Genomic DNA, 25,249 nt, shown 5'->3' on the forward strand with positions numbered 1-25,249 from the left:
TTTAAAATTACTATTTCTAACGTGACATCTTTATCAAAAGAAATTACTTTTCCCTAAAAAAAAATGTTATTTTCATTTGCTTACTACTCCCAAAATTTAAGCACACGGACTTCTTAATATTATATTTCATTGCTTTGTTATGAAACAGACGCTGTTCTCCCGGCAAACTCTGAGGAAATATCGATAGTAGAAAAAACACTTCCTCGAAAATATCAATTACCATGCATGACAAGTCCTACATGGGTTAATACGTTATTAAATGGTGGGTAAATAAATGACGCAAGTAATCTTTTATTATAACAGGAAAAAAGATTAAGAAAATAGAAGAAAAAAAAATAGATATCAATTGAGTGCTAGTTGTGGGGATGAAAAAAGAATATTTCTATAGGTATTTCTGTAAATTATCTACTTCTTTTAACTCTTCCATTCCTAAAAAAAATCTTTTCCACAGGCCCTATCTCTCCTTCATCCATCCCTACTTTTTTCCTCTGTTTTCTTTATATTAACTAAGTAAAAAAAATATGCAACGAAGTTGATCATATCCAGTTCGTACAAAAATTGATAGTCCACAATCGCAAAACCCCCATAACTTGTCTTATAAGAGCTGAGCATTCAAAGTCGTTCCAAAGGTAGTCACTTCCTCGCTTCCTATGCGTGTGTAGAATAGGTAAACATAATGATGGTTTTTACATGCGTACTTAAGCAGATTTATTATGAATAATATTAACTTTACCTCCCAGAAAGAGGAACTTGTTGAAAATCTGTAGGAGCAATACTGTGTAATATCAACTTACTTAACCAATAGCACATTGTAATTCATTTCTACTTCATCGGGATCTTCTTTAGAAAAGCTCAATATTAAAAGAGTAGTGGAGATAAGCGATGATTTATTTGATTTGCAATAAATAAAAACAAATACATAAACTCTCGTCACCTGCCCGATGGCAGCATTTGTGGATCAAATTTCCGCTGCAGGTAGTCCTTTATTCGAGAGGCTCGCTCTTTGGACAAGCAGCCATTGGCCATGATTTGAGTGATATCGCTAACAATAAATCCTCGGATCGACTTATAATTATGACAGAGATTTAGAGCACTAATATAAGACAATCCAGGAATAGACATATAGAATCTTAGCTCTGCTTGAGAGGTCTCGTCCAAGTCAGTGGGGGCCACGATGTCCGCATTTTTTCTGGCCTCCAGACGACAGATTTCTGAAAGCACGCGCGCCGTGTCTTTCTGATGATCCGTAAAATATAACGTCACTTTTGACCGCAACAAGTGCACAAGAGTCTTCTCAACGTACTTAGTCCAGTGCAAGGGCTTGCCAGAATTTTTTTCATCCGCCTTCACATGATCCTTCTCGATTATCAAAGCTGGTTTGTCGAACAAGTCACAAAGAGCAGTAACTCTTTCTATCAGCTTGTCTTTGCGAGACCCGTTGGTGAATTCCGACCACTGTTGCCTATCAACACCCATACGATTACTGACGATATAATCACAATTAGTTAACTGTGCCGCCTTTACGGTTATACTATGCTGAAATCTCAGTTCTGATATGATTTCTTGACATCCATTAATTTCTCGAGAATCCACCAAAATGATAGGTTTATCTTTATTAACTGTCGTAATCGAAGAACTATTCAGAATTAACCCCGTTGAACTCACGATGCTTCTTCTCTCGGGATGATCCCCATCACATTTCTTTCTAGCCTCAGCCGCTTTTTTCTCGGCCATTTTTCGTCTAAATTCATCTTGCTTCTCTTTTTGTTTTTGCAAACGTTCTAAACGCTGTTGTTCTTCCTTTGAAATATTTTTACGGCTATTTAACATTTCAATAGTTGGAGAAGTCTTCAAAGTTGTGTTTGAGGTACTTGTACTTAAACTGTTATCACTTCGATGACTTGACACTTGATAGCTGGATTCTTTTAGGAGAGTCAGATTTTCTTTGTTGGTTTTGGTAACCTGTGCTGGCACCTCCTCTTCACTACTGGAAGACAGCAACGCTTGACGAGAATTCCGTTTAACATGAGAAATATCCACATTTTCAAATGAAAAATTGTTGGTATTTTCACCTTCACTAGATGAGTCCTCCAATACTTTAATTCTTCGCCGTTTAGAACCACCTTCACTCTTCTGCTGGACAGTAACAGTTCTCTTCACAGGTTTGGACCACCTTGTTCTCCTTCCAACACAAGAGAGTTCTGAGACATTCAACATTGTCACTTCATCCACGCTATCATCCATTATAGAATCCTCTTCTTCTTCCTCCTCATCCACCACAAAACTGTCCTCCAGATACTGAGACTCTTCCTCCGGAGGGGCCTGAGAATAAACGTCCATGTTGTAATGGCGACTAGACAATTTGAATCTTCCTCTCACTGGTGGACTTTTCACAGACTTCAGATAAATGGCCTGCATATTATCTGATGTTCTCTGTGAAAGCTGAGTGGCATCTCCAATAAAACTGTCTTCATAGTGATCAAGATCACTCCCCTCCTCTTCATCACAAGAATAGCCCTCCTCTTCATCAGATACTTCTGCTTCAACCTCCAGAAATTCTGCTGCAAGAGGGGATTTAGATTTCCTTCCTTTTGCTTCTTTGCTAGATTTCTTCAAATGATTTTTACCCTTTCTACTGTGATTATTTTGGACAGATTTCTTTAAAGCTGTTATGTCTACTTCAAAATCATCATCATCATCACTAAATTCTGGAGGTAGAGCAAATGACACAGCATGTCTACTTTTTTTCTGGATAGACTTCTCACAACTAGAGTCAAAGTTCATAGGTTTTTTAAGATTAGATTTAATAGGAGTGACAAAATCATCATCAGTAACAGGATTCAAACCACGCTGTACATTTTCAGGAGGTTTTAAAGAGGTATCAAAATCATCAACTACTTGTTTTTGTGTCAGTGGTGTAGCAGGAGAATCCAAAATTACTGCTTTTCTTTTTCTTTTTACAGGTACAACTTCCTCATCAGATGAAAAATTTTCCACTGTTGTTGCTATGTACTGAGGCATGGAAGGTGATGTTTTGGGTGATACAGACTTCCTGTTTACTTTATGTAGAGGAGTTGGTGACATTGACTTCCTGTTGGGTTGATCTCTATGTGGTGACACAGACCTCTTATTCACTTGACCCAGAGTTGGTGACAACTTCCTGTTTACTTGACTTAAAGATGGTGACTTAGACATCTTCTCTTCAGATACAGAGGAGAAATTTTGACTTATTGATCTTCTGCCAGACAGGACAGGGGAAGAGGGTTGTTCAAAATCCTCTTGAATATCAGAAGAAAGATTACTCTGTCTTGGAGAACACTTCTCTTTTTCAGATTCCTCACTGATTGAGTCAAAATTTACTGGAAGATCTTTGTCTCCAATCACTTGTGAACACAGATCTTCTTGGTTTTTTGCTGATGGTTTGAACTCCTGACTCTGATATGTCGGAGCTAATGACTTTCTACTCTTTAGGATACTTCGACATTTGGAAAAAGCACCTTGTGAGAGACTCTGGCTTACACATGGAGATGGTGGAATGACATCATCCAGGTCAAATCCCAGGTCAAATTGTGCCAAAGCACTTAGATCCTCCTCCTCCTCAGAACTACTAAAAGAGGTTGTAGTTCTTTCAGGCTTGTTTTGCAGTTTTGTAAACTCTGTTTCACTTATATGATTTTCTGTTCTGGATGCTATTCTGTCTTGGCTGCCATTAACAGATGTGTTATCCAAAGGACTAATGCCTACTTCTTGTTTTTCTTCTTGTAGAACAGAATGTGAGGTTTCTTTAACTTTAGCAGCAGAAGTTCCCACAAGGACTTTCTCTGAATTTAAGTCAGATGTTTGAAACATTTCCTCACTATCATGCACAACTGCCATTGCTTGAGTGAAAGTAAAACCATCATCTTTTGGAGAAAGTTTTCTTAAGGGATTAGGAGAAGGACTTCGCTCCTTTTCGAGGTCTGAGGAGTTTTTGTTAGGAGGTACATTCTCTGTTTGGTCTTGGACCAGAACTGCATCCTGTAGTTCACTGTCCATGAAAGAATCATCAAAATACGAATTCAAATCAGCATGGTTTATAATTCTTTTAGTTGTATTCAACACTGTATCTGTTTTGTTGCACATTTTGTCATCTGAGCCTGCAGAAGAAGTTTTTTCACTTTCCAACAAAGAGTCTTTTCCAACTTCACTACCCAATTTCTGATCTTTGTTTGAATTTGTTGGTTGTTCTACCAAGACTTCAGAAAAACTCAAATCAAAATTAGGTGGAGAATGCAGGAAACTATCATCATCAGAAAAATTAATATCTTCATTTTTAGAAATACCCTTGTTTTTCCCTACACTATCCGAAACTGCATTAGTATCAACACTTTCAATATGACCTCTAACATCACTTTTAGTGGGCTGTACTTCATAGTCTATATCCATTGCAGAAATCTGAGTTTTAGCTGTAAGATTGCTGCTAATCTCTATATTTTCTGCAGTTGTTAAATTATCATTGTCACTAATTTTCAATAAATTATTCTCTCTCACCTGTTTCTGTTCAAAAGAACTTTCTTTCATGGGACTTGTAATCACTGAATTGTCCTTATCCATTATCCTCAAAAGGTTATTTTCTATCACTAATTTATTTTGAGAAGCTTCACTTCTGTCATCATTAGGAACACAAGGAATGTCAACAATATTAATATCACTATAAAATGCAGACTGTTTTTCTTCAACACACACAACTTTTTTAAGATATTCATGTTCCCATTCCTGAACTATGGGAAGCAAATCTTCAGGAAATTTGGGTGATTTCTCGAGTAGGTTTATCATTTCTTCCAATTCTTCCACAGGAGGTGCCTCAGGAATGCTGAAAGCCTCACTGTCAGTAGACATGGGTGACAGTGGTGCGTTCATAGAGTTACATCCCTTTGCAGACTCAATGGAAATATCAACATCATTACGTTGAGATTCTAGGTCATTGTCATGAACACAAGATTTTTGAAAATCTGAATCTTCATCAATAGTAATGACTTCTGGAACTGTCTGTAAGACAGGATTAGAATCTGTAAATTTATTTATTGCTTTACTATACGTTTCCAGAATTGTCTGTAATGGTTTCTTGGAACCTAGAGCAGCCTCACTCTGGTTAAACTCCTTGTTGGTTCTTTCTGAATTGTTCACACCTTCAAAGTCATTCTCATCATTGTCTGCTATTATGGACACAACAGAAGAATTTGCACTAGCTATAGGTAGGCTTCTCTTTCTTCTAGGCCTGGCACTTAAGGAATTCCTCCCACCAAGAGAAGACTTCTTCCTTCCTTTGACTTCTGACTGCCTCCTGATTCTATTTTTGACCTGAGCTTCCTCAATTTCTTTATTTAGCAGTACAGATGAGTAGTTAGTCTCACTCTTCTGCTTTGATGTTTTCTGGTCATTATCTTCACCTACAGTTTTCCCTGATATTTTCTGGTCATTATCCCCACCATCAGCCTCCATTTCTGAATTCTGGTCTCCTTGAAACAAAACCACTGGCAGATCATCATCACTCTCTTCCTCAATAGGATCAAACTGAGGCAGCTGTTCACTTCGTCTCACACGGGTCTTCTTAAGATGCTTTTTGGTCACAGATGAGTCTTTCTCTGAAGAGCTATGCTGCTCCATGTTTGAATTCTTTTTTGTGCGGTTAACAATATCCTCTGGGTCTAAATACAGCCTCATTTCTTCCTCATAGCTGTTTTCATCAACAGAGCCTAAAAATAAATATATTTTAAAGTAATAAATTTTCCATATACTTAAAGCAAATTATTTTTGAGTTAAGATGAAACATCTACATAAAATGAAGAACAATTATAATGTGACAAACTGAAGAAGAAAATTCTTTAAGTTTTAGGAACAAAATATGTCTTTAAATGTGTGAGAATGAATTTATATAAAATATTGCTTTAAATTTAACCCAAGACAAAATATGGTCTTTCAAATTCAAAACTGACTTTAATGCATCTGTAATTGAATTAATCTGTTTTTGAAAGGGAGTTAAAAGTTCTTACCTTGAAGTTCAATAAACTTGACAATGTCTACAAATTTTTTGGTTCTGTTGGAATGACTAATCTGGTGCTCTGACTGCAGGGTATTCTGCCAGGGCATCCAGTTGTTGTATGATAGTGTATCCATAGACAAATTCTCTTCAGTATCCTTAAGAAAGGAAAAGGTTTGTTATAAACTTTCTTTATAAAATATGGTTGACAGCATTACCAATTATAACCCCCCCCCCCCCCACATATAGATGACTCTTCAAATTAAGCATTCTAGAATTGAATATATATTGTCGTGTTCTGCACCTTATGATAGTGACCGTTACATGATTTTTGCTCTATGTCTTCAAGTTAATTTGTGTATAGTTTCTGCAGATAAAGCTAATTTTTTAAACTGTCCAAAATGTTTCATCAAAATGTTTGTCTAATTAAGCATAATAAACAACAATAACAATAAGACGTGTTTGTGAAACAATGATGCCCCCATATGGCAGCTTTTTCAAAAGTAGATCAAACTCCAAGGTCATGGGGGTCAAAAAAGTTGGAACCCAAAAAAAGGTCTTGTCACAAGGAATACACAAGTGCAATATGAAAGCCCTAGCACCAACTATTTAAAAGTTATGGCCAAGGTTTAAGTTTTGCAAAAGTAAGTCACACTCCGAGGTCAAGAGTTCAGAAATGGTGGTACCCTAAGAAAGGTCTTGTCACAAGAAATAAACATGTGGAATATGAAAGCCCTAGCACCAACCATTCAAAAGTTATGGGCAAGGTTAAGGTTTTGCAAAAGAAGGTCAAACTCCAAGGTCAAGAGGTCAAAAATGTTGGTACCCAAAGGTCTTGTCACAAGAAATACATGTGTGAAATATGACAGCCCTAGCAAATTTTAAAAACTTTTTTTTTAAATTTGCAGAATGAATTCAGAAACTTGCACTTCAGTCTAACTTTAAAATACATGTACATACATCACCCAAAGAGAGGAAGTGGGAAGACTTGGGAATAGGCTTTGCTAGGGTCATCAATTCCTTCATCTCAACAAGCTCATCAGGTGTCATAAGGCTGTCAGACTCTCTGGATGGCTTAGAAGCTTCTGTAGATCAAACGTTTGAAAAAATAATCTCTAATTGTTTAAACCACCTGCACATGATATTATTCAAATGGATACTTTTTCCATCAATAACAGACATTAAATCTCATAAAAATTCAAACTCATTTAAACAGGGGAAAAATCCTTAAAAACACAAATATACTTTTGGCTTTAGCTGGTTTTGAGGGTGGTTGAGAGTCTAGTATGATCTCCTTGTTTGGCTTGTATGCTTGCTTCACCGTTATAAACATTTTGTGACTCTTTGGATCCAGTCCCTCTGGAATCATCCGTGGATTATTCTGGTAAAATTGGAGAGTTTTGGCACTGTTTAGGATAGCCTTATGAATGCTCTTCTTGGAATAGACTCCTTGATTGTATATCTGTAAAAATAAGTGTATTAAATGGATCAGGAAAAATAAATTAATTGAAGTGTAAATACATGTCATGCATATAAAAGTGTTTGAAAATCATAAAGCTCTAAAAGGACTGAAAATCTACATCACCTAATTGTAAAGACCCCTTTTCTAAACTCAGCAGTTATTTTACAAGTGCTTATTTTGATCTTTTTTTTTTTATTTTACTAGCAGTTCTTATTTCAGTTATTCAGATTCAACTGTTATTTTACAAGCAGTAAACCATTTTCTACCATTTTTGGCTAAGAGCTGATAACAGGACTCTTTGAATTTACACTGCTATATGGTAAAAAGATAAAGTAGCTTTTGCTGTGAATCACTATTTTTTTTTTTAGATTGACATGGCCAGAACATTTCAAAAATTTTAAAATAAATTTGTACCAGGCAATTATTAAGAGCAAACCATGTTACTCTCTGGAACAGTCTTACTTATTTACATCCTTTTCAAGCACTTCACCTCCCTTTTTAAAACATCACTGCTGGAGAACAATGTATTCCGATCTGTCCTGTTTTATAATACCTGTTCTTCCTTGCCCTGAGTGACCAGCATGACGATTCGTCCCTGTTTTATAATACCTGTTCTTCCTTGCCCTGAGTGACCAGCATGACGATTCGTCCCTGTTTTATAATACCTGTTCTTCCTTGCCCTGAGTGACCAGCATGACGATTCGTCCCTGTCGTTTCCTCCCTGTTCTTCCCATTCTTTGAACCAGTCTGATTGGACTTTTACTGGCATCGTAACAAATTATTAGATCCACCTCCCCAATATCCAGACCCTCCTCCCCCACACAGGTAGCCACTAGGGTGTTGTAGCGACCCTCACGGAATTTCTTCATCACCTATTTTTATAACAGGATTTTTTTTTATCTAAAAATGTGATTACTTTGTGTAATGTACCTTTGTCATAAAAAATTTCACAATTATAATTTACATATATGTCATCAAAAAAATTGTCAGACTGATAATTATATTACAACAAAGTTCATGTGTTCTACTTTATTCTTTGAAAACTTTTAAAAACAAATTCTCTAAAGAGTTATCTCACCTTGAGCTGTTCCTTTTGAGTGAAGCCTTTCGTGGCCTTACCAGCTGATGACTGACCTATAAAACTCATGGCCTTGACCTGGGGTTCATGCTGCTGAAGCATGTTAGTGATCTCTTCTACACTGTCTCTGTACTGGGAGAAAATCATGATTCTTGTGGTCACTTCATTCTGTCCGTTACTGCTGTCTGTTTAGAGAATATGATACAAGTAAGTGAAGGAATCATAGTACATAGTAAAAACAGGTACATGTACCAGTAATGTGTTACATGTACCATATTTGTTTTGTCTAGGACTAGAATGACACTCTGTCATTGGATAACAGATGTCATGTGCCTGCCTTCAGTATTTCTTTGGGCAGCCGAGTTGGAAAACTTGGAAGGCAATGTGGCAAATAAAATGATGTTATAACATCCAAATTAAAAAAAAAAAATCATGGAAGAGCTATTTTTGCATTAAATTCACTATGTCCCTACCAATTGGCATTCTTGCAATTAAATTTATAGTAGTGTCCCTTTTCAGTGATGTAAGCAATAAAATGAGTTATGAAGGAATTTGCACAACTCAATCACTTCATTGTAAGTGACCTCAGTAGGTTAACTGTTATTGGTTATCGACAAAACAAAACACTTAAAAGGTTTGTTACTGACTGTACACAGAAATATTATGGGTTGTTCAATTATGGAAGGCAAAGCTACGCCTTCTATGGACTTGAACAACCCATAATATTTCTATGGACAGTCAGTAACAAACCTTAATAAGTATTACCGGTAGTAGAACATGACTGAGTGGTAGCTACATTTTATTCACATTTCATTTCTCCACTCCTAGAGGTTTTAAAAGACAAAAGAGATAGTGTATAAATCTGTAACACATCTGCATCACATTTTCAATTTGAAAACAAACTTCTAATCACAAACCTGATAAATAATATTTTTATTCAGGAGTTGTTTCAAATTGAAAAATTTTCGTTTTAGTTTGAGCTTTGGAGATAATTTTCTTTCTACTGACCTTCTATGGACTTGAAATGGTTTAAAACAACCTCTTCCAGTTTGGCTAATTTGGGATGTCCTGAAACAAATGACTTGCTTTCTCTTCGCCCTTTCCTACAGAAAAGAAATTTGTCATTTGATTTGCAAACATTCTGTATAAAAGCATATGAAAAGCATTTTAGAAGATTCAGAGAGAAATTAATACATATAAACACTATGCTCTTTGTATCTCATTACAATATTTTTAATAGAAAATTTAGTGACAGGAGACTTCAAATTATAAATACAATTGTATAATTATGTATATTACTTTTATTAAGATAGGATCTAAAGATTTTTGATCAGAATAATTACATTTTCCCAAACTTTTCACAAAGCATATTCATCAGGTCACCAAAATCAGGAATTTTCATCAACTCTGTTCTTGTTCGGCCATGACCCTTTTCCCCATTGATGGTTCCATCCAAGAAATTATACAGGGATCGTAATCCATGTAACTGGACCAATTCATATCCATGATAGAGAGAAATAGCTAAAGCGAAATCTCCCTCTACAATACCATACTGTGATCTCTGTAAATAAAATGTCTATTTCAGTGGTTCTGCAGATACACGTATGTGTGTTCTACTTAATATGAATAAACAAAGCACTTTCAAGAGCTGATATTTTAAGAGAGCTGATGGACAGACACACAGATTACTTACAGGTAGCCTGTGGGGAGGGTTCTGACGAAAGGCTTCTCTTGACTTCAGCAGTATAAACTTGGAAAGACTGGTGGCCTCTCGGTTGTAAATCACACCATACTTTTTTAATTTTCCTACAATCACTTCCATTATCTGAAAATGAAAAATTTAGATAAGAGTATTTTCTAGTATACAAAATTACTTTTTTATTATACTGAGTTTATGACAAGTTTTTTTTATACATGTAGGTGTACTTTTAAAAGACACTCAGTAGTATACATATTCATCTTTGCAGTACCAGGAATTCTTGAAAATCTTATAAAATAGTCTTAAATCTAAATAGTACTACACGTACTTTGTTTTAATCATTGGGCTAAAGCTTCTTTACATTTCATCCTGTATCTTGCTCATTCCTACTCATCAGCCAAGAATTAACCGGGTAAAGAGAGAGGCCTTCAATGTAGGCAATTTCTCCTAATATGCAAAGTATATTTTGAATTCTACCAGTCATGTTTTATAATTCATAAAACAATAAATCACCTTGATATATCTATTCTTGACATCAGTCAGTTCTTTGCTAAATGGTACAATGATTTTGTCCACCTGTCGCTCAAAAGAGTACTGCTTGATGTCTGGGGACTCCTCTGTCCTCAGTTCAATGTGTGAGATGAGCAAGTTAGAAAGCACCTGCTGTACTGCCTACAAAACAAAGCCTGGGTCATTTCAAAATCAAACTACAGAAAGTCACATAACATTCAACAATGTAACTAAGCACTGTTATTATGATGAAAGAATGAGACAAAGAATTTTTTAAACATTAATGAAAACAGCAATGATGAAAGTCATGCAGTGAATTTCATCACCAAACTATGGAATTCATTTGCGATTTTTAAAAACAAATTTAACTTCTAAAAGCTCTTAACTAGGAAACTGAATAGTGAAAAGGGCCATTTTGAAGGATATACATTTATTTTCATTGAATGGGTTCAAAGAATGACACTGTGATAACTTGAGGAAGAAAATAGATGTATTTGTGAAACACTAATGCCTATGCATATGACAGCTCATAACCAAGGTGAGAATTTTTCAAAAGTACGTCAAAATTCAATGTCAAGGTCATGAAGTCAAAAATAATCAGACCCAAAGAAAGGTCTTATCACAAGGAATACAAATGTGAAAAATGAAAGCCCTAGCCAACTGTTCAGAAGTTAGGGCTAATGTTAAAATTTAAAAAAAAAAAAGGGTCAAACTCCAAGGTCAAGGTCAGGAGGTTAAAATTAATGGTACCAAAGAAAGGTCTTGTCACAAAAAATACACATGTGAAACATGAAATCCCTAGCTCCAACCTTAAGAATTTATGACTAAGGTTAAGTTTTTCCGAAGTAGATCAAACTCTAAGGTCAGGAGGTAAAAACTAATGGTACCAAAAGGACGGTCTTATCACAAGGGATATATACATATGAATTAGGAAAGCCCTAGCACCAGCCATTCAGAAGTTTGGAATAAGGTTAAACTGGTTCAATTTTTTCAAAAATAGGACAAACTCCAAGGTCAAGGTCAGGAAGTCAAAATGTTGGTACCAAAGAAAGGTTTTGTCACAAACCTTAACACTAACCATTCAAAAGTTATTGACAATGTTAAAGTCAAAGACTAATAGCTGGACAGGCATATGGACAGTCCAGAAACTATATCTCCTGAATTTCTGATTGGGGGGGGGGGGGGGGGATAAAATATAAAATAGTAAACGAATGTATACCTCCATTCACATCAACTGAAAATGAACAAGGAATTTTTTAATGGCTTTATATGCTTTTGCTGAGAAGATTCATACCTTTATATCAGATCCCGGAGTTGCACTCAATGCCAACACACGAAATTCATTTGAATAGTTCATCAATTCTCGAACAACCTTAAATTCAGATAAAACTATTGAATTACATATTCATGTATTAAAACAGTGGTTTTTGTAAATTTACAAAGATCATAATCTTTTCTAAATCATACTACTGAGTACTATGAATTTTGTATATTTTCTAATTGTACTTCAAGCTTTTCACAATTTTCATCAAAAAATGTTACACCTGACAGTAAGCATGGTTTCCTAGGGCCTTATGGGCTTCATCTACAACCACACATTTCACCTGAGGGGCAGGGCAGGTCCCCCGAGACAGGTCATTAGTAAGAACTTGTGGAGTGAGGAAAAAAACCCGCTTCTCCTCCCAGGCCTGACGTCTTTCCTTTGGGGGCATAGTTCCTAAACATGGTGAAATTCGTAGCTTAGGATACACAGTTTAATTTGACACATACTTCACAACAAATTCATGATCTTTCTTTGCAAAGCATTTATTGATATTTAATTAATTTCTGTGTACAAATTTTACTTCCTAACTTGTGTTGTCAAATCAAAAGATTTATAGTAACCAGTTACTTGCTTAATTTTCCAATTGAGCACCAGGTTATTCGGATGATTTTTTATTAGATCTCTGGACATCTTTGTTCATGGTATATACTGAATAGCATCCTATTTTATATGCGTCATTACCATTTTCATTTTTCAATGTTTTTAAAACACAAATCTAATACATATGAATGAAGTACAAATACAAATTTTCTTGAAAAAAAATGTTCTGGAATAGTTAAATAAAAAATTTCAACACATAATGAATGCAGCCCAGTTAAGATATGCTTTTTTCTGTCAAACAAATAAAATTTTAAATTAATGGAATTCCCTTCCATAATTGCAGCAATCTGTGTCCTCTTTTAAAATATTTCCATGCTTTTGATTTCAGGGCAGCATATAATCTGTGCAGGTGACTAGCACAGGCTCAAATTAGGTAATTATACCCGCACTTTCTAAAGAAAGTTCGGGTATATTGTTGTTACTCATGTCTGTCCGTCCGTCCGTCCGTCTGTCCGTCCGCCCGTCCGTCCGTCTGTCACACTCTTATTTCTCAAACTCCTCTTACATTTTACACAGTAGCCTAATCATCTTTTGGGAGATGTTTGGTGGTGTCATGTAGATGTGCAGTAAAGTTTCAGAATTTTCATTTTCACCTTGGGGGTCAAATGGGGGTCGAAAAATGACATTTTTTATGCAAAAAGCCCCTGGTTCCCTGAACTCCTCTTACATTTTACCCAGTAGCCTAATCATCTTTTGGGAGATGGTTGGTGGTGTCCTCTAGATGTGCAGTAAGGTTTCGGAATTTTCATTTTCACCCTGGGGGTCAAATGGGGGTCAAAAAATGACGTTTTTTATACAAAAAGCCCCTGGTTCTCTGAACTCCTCTTACATTTTACACAGTAGCCTAATCATCTTTTGGGGGATGGTTGGTGGTGTCATGCAGATGTGCAGTAAGGTTTTGGAATTTTCATTTTCACCCTGGGGGTCAAATGGGGGTTGAAAAATGACGTTTTTTATGCAAAAAGCCCCTGGTTCCCAGAACTCCAACTCCTCTTACATTTTACACAGTAGCCTAATCATCTTTTGGGAGATGGTTGGTGGTGTCATGCAGATGTGCAGTAAAGTTTTGGAATTTTCATTTTCACCCTGGGGGTCAAATGGGGGTCGAAAAATGACGTTTTTTATGCAAAAACTCCTGGTTCCCTGAACTCTTACATTTTACACAGTAGCCTAATCATCTTTTGGGAGATGGTTGGTGGTGTCCTATGCATGTGCAGTAAGGTTTCGGAATTCTTATTTTCCCCCTGGGGGTCAAACGGAGGTCAATTTTTTAAAAAAAAATATTTAACATGTTTAAACATCCTAGTTCCCAGAACTTCCCTTATATTTTATGCACTAGCCTTAAATCATGATCATTTGGAAGATGATTGAATTTGTCCTGTGGATGTGTAAAATGGTTTTAAAATTTGCATTTCCATGTGGATAGCAAATAGGGGCAGGAAAAAAATGGCCCCTCCCTAACCCATGGGGTCATGATTTGTACAAACTTGAATCTACACTTCTTGGGAATGTTTCCATATTAATCATGCTTTTGTTGTTCTTAAAAAGAAGAATTTTGAAGATTTTTTTCCTTTTAAATCTCTGTAAAACTTTGATCCCTTATTGTGGCCTGACCCTATCCTCGGAGGTCATGATTTGAAAACTAGAAATATGTCCATAGGACAAAAATGCCCTGCGGAATGTATATTACTAATGCAACATGAAAATTTGTATGAGTGTATGAAGTTTGATGAGAATATCTTGAACAGTTTCTTTAAAATTGAAACTAAAATCTATAAAAAAAAAAAATGGATATAGATGATAAATTCTCACCAAATTATGTATAAGTGCATGCTTACATAAAAATATCTTAGATTGTTTCTTTAAAACTAAGCAAAATACAAATTAAAGAGAAGGGAGGTCAAGGTCACAGGAAAGTGCAAGGTGAAAAGTTTTTGATGCAGTTGAATAGCTCTCACTAATACATATCAGCATATTAGGTTTGATAAAAATATCTTGAATGATTTATTTAAAACTGAGCTTAACACTTATTTGAGAAAAGAGAGGTCAAGGTCAAAGGAAAGGTTGAGGTCAAAATGCTGATGCAGTTGAAAAGCTTATATCAGTATGTATTTACTATTAGCATAGAAGTTCAATAAAAATATTAGAAATGATTTATTTAAAACGTAGATAAACACTAATTTAAAAAAGTGAGGTCAAGGTCAAAGGAAAAGTCAAGGTCAAAAAAGTTGATGCAATTGATATCTCTCAGCAGTATATATCAGCATATGAAGTTTGATAAATATATCTTGAATTGTTTATTCAAAACTGATCTAGACACTAATTTAAGAAAAGTAAGGTCAAGGTCAAAGGAAAAGTCAAGGTCAAAAATTTTGATGCAGTTGAAAAGCTTACATCAGTATATATCAGCATATGACGTTTTATTGAAGTCGGACATGACAAACACTATACGCCTCGGCCATTTTCATGGCAGGGCATAAAAAACTTGAATCTACACTATATGACAATGTTTCCATATCAAAATGACTAACAAGCAAATTCAAAGAATTGTGGTCCCCTGCTTTCCGTGTCCTAGTGGATGGGATGCCATTATTTATGATATATTGTTTCAAATATGCAGGCCTTATCATATGTCATTCAAAAGTAATCACCAAAGTTAAAATTTTTGAAAATTAGGCAAAACATCAAGGTCAAGGGGTAAAAAAATCATAGTATGCTTGGAAACATCTTGTTACAGGTAATGTACATGTCAAATATAAAAGTCCTATCTCTTCTCAATCAAAAGTTATAAGGAAATATAACATTTTTGAAAAGTAGGTTAAACTTCAAGGTCAATGTCACAGAGTCAAAAGTCATGATATATTTAGAAAGGTCTTGTCACAGGTAATATACATGTATAATATGAACACCCTATCTTTTCTCTTTCAAAATGATCATTTAAAATAATGTTGAATTTTTTGAAAAGTAGGTCAAACTTCAAGGTCAAGGTCATGGGTTCAAAGATCATGGTGTGTTTAGAAAGTTCTTGTTGGTAATGTACATGTGAAATATGAAAGCCCTATCTCTTATTATTCAGAAGTTATGACCAAGGTTAAATTTATTGTGACAGACGTACAGACTGACAGACAGACTGACAGACAAATGAGATTTAATGTCCCCTAGGTCCCTTTTGTGAAAACGGACGAAAATAATGCCCTTGCTGTTCATGAGAAGAAGATTTATGATGGAAAAAATCCCCTGCATTTTTCTATGTAAATCATTGGATCCCCATATGTGGCCCCACCCTACCCCAGTGGGTCATAGTTTTAACAAATTTGAAGCTACACTAAGTCTATGTAAAGAAAGTTTCAACTTTTTGGGCCCAGTCAGTGGTTCTTGATAAGACTTTTTTAAAATGATACCACCAAATTTTCACTAATTCTTGATTATCCCCCCTTGAAAGAGGGTGTGACCCTTCACTTGAACAAACTTGAATCCCCTTTACCCGAAGATGCTTTGTGGCAGGGTTGGTTGAAATTGGCCCAGCGGTTCTAGTGAAGAAGACAAAAATGTGAAAAGTTTACAGATGGACAGATGGATGACAAACAAAATGTGATCAGAAAACCAGAAAAACTCAAGTGAGCTAAAAACTGATGATCACAAGTACTTGGAAAGAGTTACAGTATTTGAAAAGCAGTCTTTTTTTTCATGCATTGTTTTCAGAAGCTGAAAAGGTATGACTTGTATCCATGTTGAAAAAACTTCACATTTCAGAAAACAGTATGATTAAAAATAGTTAATCAAGGTGCTTTGAGTAGTAAAATAAGCTAAACTGGTATAGCTAATTCAACCACAGAGCTTAGTGAATTTTAAAATGCACAACCTTTTCAACTCTTAATTATTCTTAAAATATTTATATCATCATTTCTGATTCAAGGGAGAACTAGAGATATGATCAGAAGTATATCCGTTGACTTATAAACATGTACATGTATATTGTGTTTTTTAAGTCATTAATGTTTGTTTGTTGTTAAATGTCCCTCTTGGGAATTTTTCACTCATATGGAGACACCACCACTTAAAAATAATGAAGACGTACAAGTCGGATTTGAGGTTAACATTCATTTTAGGAGTTTTCAACAATTAAGACGTAAAGAGATAACTCCTTCCCCTTGCCCCTTCTCCTTCCCAGACCCCTGTTTGTTCATGTATGCAAACTAGTCTAATACTTTGGTTTGACATAAAAAAAAATGTGAATATATACAAATAGTTTAATGGTCCATCTCTTTGAATGATTTTCATTCCTAATTCTAGGAGGGTACATGGGTTGACCCAAATTCATGAATGAAATGTCAAGTAATCTTATCATTGATGCACTTTTATTTAATTTGATGTAGTCATATTATGAACATTTCCAGTTCATTAAGAGAGTGGGGATGACCTCCAGGGGTTCATAACCTTAAACCATTAGATGTACATAACATAATAACACAAGAAACAAAATTATGTATAGTCAAATGGAAAAGTTTTCTACTATTTAGGAGTCACATGATCATTTGTCATTTCAGGGACAGGGAGCAGCTAGGGAGATTGGACCCCCCCCCCCCCCCCCCCCCGGAATTTGCAGAGTTATTTAAATAGGACTATATACTGATTTACAGAAGCAAATAATAAATGACTTTGGATGCCCTCCCCCTTTAAAAACATGGACCCTACCATCATTGTTTATATTTTGTTTGTTTGGTTTTTTTTTTTTTTTTTTTTTTTTTTTTGCTCCTCAGGAAATTCTGGGCTGGAATTTTTTTGGACTGAGGTATGGACCCCCCCTCCCCCGGAAAAAAATTCCCGGATCTGTGCCTGTAACTGAATGTAATGTCGACAACGGGAGATAACTCTTCAGAATGTGAAATTCGTCTATATTGTGGCATTCGATGATCCACTCTCTACCATCGGCTCATACATTCAGTGTCTGAGAAACGAACAACAACTCTGCATAGGAGATTGCCGATGATCTTTGATCCTTTTTAAACTTTAACCTAACCATTTGCATTTCGGTTTATTTTACCCCAATCTATACTTAAACTTGTACTTACCGACTGTCATAGGTCTTGTCAACTTCATGAAATATAATCCAATTAAAACACAAAATGAATTAATTTCCACTGATATACATGTAACACTGCACCATGTCACATGGCATGTGCAATCTAAAAATGATAATGGTAAAACTAGTACTAGCACTGGTAGGGTGACGCAAGCCCAATGTGATGTAGAAATTTTCAAAAAGGTGTTCACATACATGTACAGTACAAGAACAAATTTTAAATTATCATAACAAACGATGTTTTAACATAACGTTGCAATCTAGGCCTATTTCCAAAAACAGGCAAATTGTGTGTGTGTGTTGGGGGGGGGGGGGTGTCAAGGCTTTTCAAGGAGGTTTTTGCCTAATCAATACTAAAAAAAAGTTTGCACATTTTGATAAATTCATCAAAAACGCTTTGTAATAAAATAATATTATTTGTTGTTGAGAAAATAAATTTTAAAAGTTTCAATTATGGGCCAAAAATTTATATCCCCCCCCCCTCCTTTATCAAAACCTAATTTATATCATTAATTAAATTCTGTTATTTCAGACTGGTAATGAATTAAGTATATGAAATGCGTATAAGAGGTTTATGGGTCACATGGTCACCTGAGCATTTTATGCTCGATTTGACGAATACATGTACTGTGTAAATTATAGAATTATTTGGACTTTTTCCTTGGTAAGCCCAATATGAAGGAGTGTGCATTTAGAGGCAAACACCTTAGTGCGGGTATTACTGTCTCATGACAGCATCTAGTTATAATTGAGGCTTAAAATTCAAAATTGTATAGACACACCACATAACAATTATTGCAAATCAGTTGCTCCTTTATACAATTTATACCAACTGTGAAAACTAATTAAAACAAAATAATCCTATTATTGAAAGCCTATTAGATTAAATCTGATGGTAAATATCGTTAATTAAAACTGGGCACCTGTTAGAATACATTTATAAACATTTGTAGTTTATTATTTTGTAAAATGTATGTATATCAGAGTAACCCAGTGGCTGTTTTACTAACTGATACTTGCATTGTTTGATAATTACCTGGTTAACCAGGTGCTCATTGACAACACTATTCTTAACAAAAATATTAATAAATCATCAAGCTTTAGCTTATATCTTGAGTAAGCTAAATACCATTGTTAATATTTCATTTTCATCAGAGTTTACCAAAATGTAATCATCTCTTTCATTTAACTATAAAGATTTCAAGCTAATAACAATATCTTAATGACATAAAGTTTATGCACATACAAATTGTTATAAGAAGTTTATTATTTTGGAGGGGACTGGGGAGAGAAAATAATTCTTGTTGTATATTTGGGGTTTGTATTTCCATACCAGTCATTTCTGCTGTGTGTTCTTGGGGAATTCCCATTATGTTGTAACAAGCCTCAATTTGTTGTGCAACCAGGGGTTTGGTTGGAGCCATAAACACAATCTTTCCTTGTGGGTACCACCTTCAATAAAAAAATTCTTGTCTAATCATTCTATATTTACACTTGTATATTGTGAACAATGTCTAAAATTTTTAAATGGTTACTTTTTTTAACTTTTAACAAAATAAGATTTTCCTATTTATTGTTTCAGTTTCTTATCAATAATTTTAAAGGTACTTAGACACAGATTTGAACTTAATATTTTCTCAAATTTTCTGTATAATATCACGACTTATATATTGCAATAGCATTTCACACGAAAATATAATTAAAAACTTATTTTATCTGGGAATTATTGGAACTACGAATTCCGGGACGTGTTTGATTAACACATCTTTGCACTTACACAAATTTTAACTTTATCCTTAATATTTAAGAAAAGAAGCGATTTTGTTATGTATTAATGAAAAATATTACATCTATAATCTAGAAAATTCAGAGTAGAAATGTTCGAAAGCAAAACCAACTCATCAGTATTGTCAGTCCGTGCTCTGTGATGTGTACAGAGTTTAACAAATTGAATACACCCGTGAAACGTGAACTGTTTTTGTAAACAGGGCACGAGCATGTTATTGTTAATGTTTATGATTCACTGGGTGTGTTCAATTGTTAAAGTCTGCAAACACCACTGAGCACGGACTTACAATAATGTGAGTGGGTTTTGCTTTCGAACATTTCTACTCTGAATGTTCTGGGTTATAAGTTTTAATATTTTTCATTAATACACAACAAAATTGCCACTTTTCTTAAGTATTAAGAATAAAATAAAAATATGTGAAAGCGCAAGGATGTGTCAATCCAACGCGTCCAGAAATTCGAAGTTTTAATAACTTCGAGATGAAATAAGATTTTTATTATATTTTAGTATGAAATGCTATGGAAACATATAAGTCATGAAATTATACAGAAAATTTGAGAAAATATTAACTTCAAATCTGTGTCCAAGCACCTTTAATACTCAATGGGTGAATTCCACTAAAATTAATTTCAAAGTTTTGTCATACATGTACCTAGCAACCCATAAAAAAATACTGTGTACAGTATTTTGTCTCACAACAAACCTGTAGAAGTTGAACATGACAACAGATGCAATAAAAGTCTTTCCCAATCCTGTAGGAAGGGTGACCATGGTGTTCTTGAATAGAGCTTGTTGCACAATATTGTACTGATACTCTCGTACTGGGTAATTTGTGGGATAGATCCACAAATTTCCTGCCACCTTATCAAATCCTGTCTGCCCCATTTGTGACTGGGCCTGTGTACAGGGAAACATGTCCACTCCCATTGAGATGTTACAGGGGTCTTCATTTTGTTCATGTGCCCCATTTTCTTGCAGTTTGTTATTGCTTTCTCCAACAGATTCATTTAATGCCTATAAAAATGAACATTCAAAGAAGATGGGTGAACAAGGCGGGCGAAGTGCCTATAGTGTGACAAACATGAAGTGAAAAATAAAATCTCAATTATATAAAAAATTTCTTTGATATTTCATCTAACATTAAAGTATATTTTATGCTAAATCTCTACAATTTACAAAAATCTCACAAAGACTGATATTATTTGCCTACGAAATAGCATACACACACTAAAGAGGACAAAAAGGATTATTTTCTCACACTTAAACAAAATTTTTCGATATGAGTGGGTCTTCGCTCCATTTTTTTGAAAGTTGATCCTAAAAGTTTGCATAAAAATATACATTTTTTGGTTTACAAAAACATGGAGCAAAGACCCACTATACCTTAAAAGTACACTTTTATGACAAAGCATTCGCATCTTTCCGAGAAATACTTGAAGTCCATTAAGTCAAGGGTCATATCACAAACATGATTTAAATGCCAATCTTCTTCAGGAGCTGCGTGGCATAGTGGTTAGCGTGTTAGTCTCAAAACGATATGATACTCCGGATTTTTATTGATAGGGGTTCGAATCCCACGAATACCTTTTTATTTTTTAAATAAAAGAATAATTTTTTCCGAGATCTTTTTTTCTCAGAAAAGTTTTCTTGAACATAATTTCATAAATTTCAATAATGAGAATTTTATTTTAAATACTTAATTCACAAATTGAATATGATTTTATTAATATCTGAAGCTATAGGCATTCTGCACGCCTTGTTCACCCATCTTCTTTAGTATTTAAAACAACTTTTAAGTGAGAATTTAATACAGAACTAGAAATATGTCCATAGGACATGAATGCCCCGCTGAGGATATATTAGTAATGCAACATGAAAATTTGTATTAGTGTATGAAATTTGATGAGGATATCTTGAATATTTTCTTTAAAATTGAAATCTAAAAAGTTGGATATAGATGATAAATTCTCACCAAATTATGTACAAGTGCATAAGCTTACATAAATACATCTTATTTATAAATGGTTTCTTTAAAACTAAACAAAATGCAAATTTAAGAAAAGTGAGGTCAAGGTCACAGGAAAGTTCAACTAATTTAAAATAATGAAGTTAAAGATCAAAGGAAAGGTCAAGGTAAAAAAAATGTTGATGCAGTTGAAAAGCTTACATCAATATGTATTAGCATATGAAGTTTGATAAAAATATTATGAATGGTTTCTTTAAAACTGAATTAAACACAAATTGATAAAAGTGGGGTCAAAGTCGAATGAAAGGTCAAGGTCAAAAATGTTGATGCAGTTTAATTGCTTACATCAGTATGTATCAGCATATGAAGTCTGACACTAATTTAAGAAAAGTGAGGTCAAAGGAAAGGTCAAGGTCAGATGCAGTTGAATAGCTCTCATCAGTATGTATCAACATATGAAGTTTGATTACACTCTCTTGAATGACATCTTTAAAACTAAGCTAAACACTAATTTAGGAAAATTGAGGTCAAGTTCAAAGGAAAGGTCAAGGTCAAAAAATGTTGATGCAGATGCATAGCTCAAATTGAAGAGATCTCTTCAATATCTATCAGCATATGAAGTTTGATGAAAATATCTTGTATAGTTTCTTTTCTTTGAAACTGAGCTTTGAACTGAGCTAAACGCATAGCGTGACGGAATGACAGACAGAAGGATGGAAGGACGGACATGACAAACACTACATGCCCCAGCCATTTTCATGGCAGGGCATAAAAATTTACAAATTCAGCCATGTTTGATTTCAGTAACAAAAATATGTAAATACATTTCAAAATTTTTATAAATTTTCAATTGAATGGTGTTTTATTTTAGAAAAATTCCATCTGGATAAAAATCCTTACACAAGCAAGTAGATCATCATCCTCATCATCAAGATCACTCAAATTAATGACCTCAGGCACTTGGTTTGAAGAAGATGAAGAAGATGCATGAGTCGTTTTCTTTTTAGCATTTGATCCCCAGCTTTGGAATAGAGTGGCTTGCTTTCCTTTGCTCATTTCTCCCTCATTTTAATTTCAGAATGACTTCTCTCCCCTTTTTCTGTCAATAAAACAAAATAGACCTTGTAGTTAGGAAAATTATATCTCATTCTTTCAAGTAATAGTGAGCACAGTGGGCAGTGCACAGTGCCCCTGGTACTGTGAGCTCTTATGGCAATGCTTGAGTGAAGAGAAAATTCAGATGTTCCATCCAAATTTCTTTCCTTAGGCTAGTAAAATTGGTACTCACAATCCCCCATAAATTGCAAATAGTTGCCCAAAATATGTTTTGGCACTAATCAAACAAAGTTCACAAATAAACAAAGAAACTCAGTTGCTTAAATAGATAGTGGATGGAATGTTCTTCCTTAAAATTGTTGCATCTTTCAGACTCTGTTGTAACTAATCATGAATGTACGACATCAATCATGAATGTCTAGTTTGAATGCATCCAACCTTTAACCTCTCAGATGTATCATGCAGTTTGAAGTAGTAGGTCTAGGTTAAAGATGTATATAAGGGGTTTTAATGGTATACACAATGATAAATACACATTCAACTGCACTTGCCCCAACCGTTGCACCTTCAAACATATCAAATGATAGTGATATTTTGAAATACATGTACTATACATGTAGCTGAACTATCTTTTTAAACTGTTACTGAACTATAACTGAATTAAGGCATATATTGAAGGAAATTGAGTTGAAGCCTACAAATGGATTAGAATGACTTTACTTTACCTGTTCCCAGAAAAACACGCTAAAATATAGTGTCGCCATAGGCGATGTCAATATATGTATGAGACCGTGTGAGGGATTGAAAAAAAAAGTACAAGATTTTTGGCCTTTTCGACCACAAAATCAAATTATACAGTTAAAAGTTTAGTTTTTAAACGAAGTTTTTAACCTTGTTCTCTGAAAAAAAATTAATAAATATTGTTTATTCATTGAAAAATTGACAAAAAATAATTGTCAACAAAGCACATGTGGCACATCCTTAGTGTTATATTTCTTTCATACTTAACCATTTTTTTATGTAAACAAACCAATAAAATGCTGTTGAAGCTGAATTAAAATCTTGCAAAAAATATAGAAGCTAATGAAATTCTTAATTTTAAATCTAAAAGAATGAGTCACTAGCCCATATCTCTTGGATGGTATGTGAGGACCAACCCAAATCTCCCTGGCAGATGCTAGACTAACCCTAATAAGTCAAATAATGTGTGAGGACTAACCCTAATCTCTCAGACGGATGCAAGACTAACCCTAATCAGTCCAATACTTGTGCAAGGGCTGACCCTTATCTCTCAGGTGGGTGCAAGACTAACACTAACTAATCGAGTAGTGTGCAAGACTAACACTTATCAGTTGAGCGACGTAAATCATACGTCGTAGTGCAACGAGCATGTGGATCTTGCGGATATGGGGTCCGTTTTACAAAAGAACTTACGACTAAGACCAAACACTTTTGATGATTGTAAAATTTTGCAAAATTAATTATTCTGTTTAAAATTCCTATAGGAAAAATATCTTACTACATTCCTTTTAAAAAGATTAAAAACCATTTTCAATATAATGTAAATTACATAGTTAATGGCAGAATTAAATTTTGGTCTTAGTCGTAAGTTCTTTTGTAAAATGGGCCCCTGGAGACTGGTAAAGTAAAGTCCACCCAATGGATTGTTAAATAAAATCTACTAGAGTATTGACACTCAATTTGAGTACACTCCACAAAGGGAAGAGGAAGAACCTTGATATCATGTTACACAGAGCAAAATATTATCCCTCTGTGATTAAGCCTACTATACACAGCATTTAATAGCGAGCGCAGCGAGCGGCGCAAAGCGCTGCTCGTCACTGCGAGCTCTTAAAGCAACGCCTGGGCGAAGAGAAAATTCGGACTTTGCACATTGATCCAAGTGAATTTTTTTCCGCAGTTACCTGTGGTCCCATAATGCTTAGCGAATTGCATCTCGCCACAAACCACGTTCTCGCGGTAGCAACAAAATTCAACAAAATATAAAATCACCTTGATTTAATGGATATATAGCAGATAGATAGTAGATTAAACGTTTTTGATTAAAAATAGCACTGTTCAGACTTCGTTTTGGTAATGCAACATACATACCACGTCATATGACGTCAGAGTCTAGACGTAGCAAATGTCACGTGCGGTTTGACGAGCCCGATCTAAATTTCTGCGCTCGCCCTAACGGTCGCACCGTCAACATATTACTCCTTACTGTTGATTCAATGCTAAAGCTAAAACTAAAAGGGTATAAAATCTGTTTTGTCAAACTTCCAAGGACTTAAATTTAATGTGCAAAATCATGTAGATTTTTAAGAAATCAAAGTTGTACGTAGGTCTTGGATTATAAACAAATTCTACTTATTGAGTTTAACATAAACTGCTCACCAGATCTGGTAAAATCAACGACAATGTCCTTTTTTAGTTAAACAGTTTGAGTTTTCTCGGTTTATACAGACCGCCATTTGTCAATCTGAGTCATTTAAAATCTTTAAGATGCTTTACATAGTTAGTACATACAAATTTCTTTCAAGACAAAGAAATATTCTTAGTCTGGAATGACATTAATGTTTTTCTTTGGAAAAAAAACATACTTCTGTCATTCAATTACTAGTACTCTTGAAGAAATGCCAGTTTTCTCAGAGTGGTAC

General features: G+C 34.7%; 1 protein-coding gene across 1 annotated transcript; it reads right to left on the reverse strand.

Annotated features, from left to right (window-relative positions):
- Window positions 1-870: 870 nt before the first annotated feature.
- Window positions 871-25,028, reverse strand: LOC133183046 (Fanconi anemia group M protein-like). Its single transcript, XM_061317969.1, has 16 exons — window positions 24,987-25,028; window positions 22,431-22,629; window positions 20,268-20,578; window positions 19,109-19,227; window positions 12,313-12,485; window positions 12,063-12,140; window positions 10,772-10,930; window positions 10,253-10,384; window positions 9,903-10,120; window positions 9,568-9,662; window positions 8,560-8,744; window positions 8,147-8,353; window positions 7,265-7,481; window positions 6,980-7,104; window positions 6,033-6,177; window positions 871-5,735 (listed from the first exon to the last, which is right to left on the reverse strand). Exons 2-16 carry the CDS (start codon window positions 22,584-22,586, stop codon window positions 931-933), a joined length of 7,125 nt encoding a protein of 2,374 aa, XP_061173953.1. The 5' UTR covers window positions 22,587-22,629; window positions 24,987-25,028; the 3' UTR covers window positions 871-930.
- Between the last annotated feature and the right edge of the window lie 221 nt (window positions 25,029-25,249).

This window comes from Saccostrea echinata, unplaced genomic scaffold (assembly GCF_033153115.1).
Source record: "Saccostrea echinata isolate AGI-Se365-2 ecotype Australia unplaced genomic scaffold, CSIRO_AGI_Sech_v1 ptg000009l, whole genome shotgun sequence".
NCBI classification, from domain to species: Eukaryota; Metazoa; Mollusca; class Bivalvia; order Ostreida; family Ostreidae; genus Saccostrea; species Saccostrea echinata.

What these genes read in the sequence shown, in the direction of transcription:
- LOC133183046 (XM_061317969.1), bottom strand. Translation starts at nt 22,586, where the DNA reads ATGAGCAAAGGAAAGCAAGCCACTCTATTCCAAAGCTGGGGATCAAAT. An exon ending in ATGATGATCTACTTGCTTGT is followed by an intron (nt 20,579 to 22,430) that starts GTAAGGATTTTT and finishes TCATTTTTATAG; the next exon opens with GCATTAAATGAATCTGTTGG. An exon ending in ACCCTCCCCACAGGCTACCT is followed by an intron (nt 10,121 to 10,252) that starts GTAAGTAATCTG and finishes TTTTATTTACAG; the next exon opens with AGATCACAGTATGGTATTGT.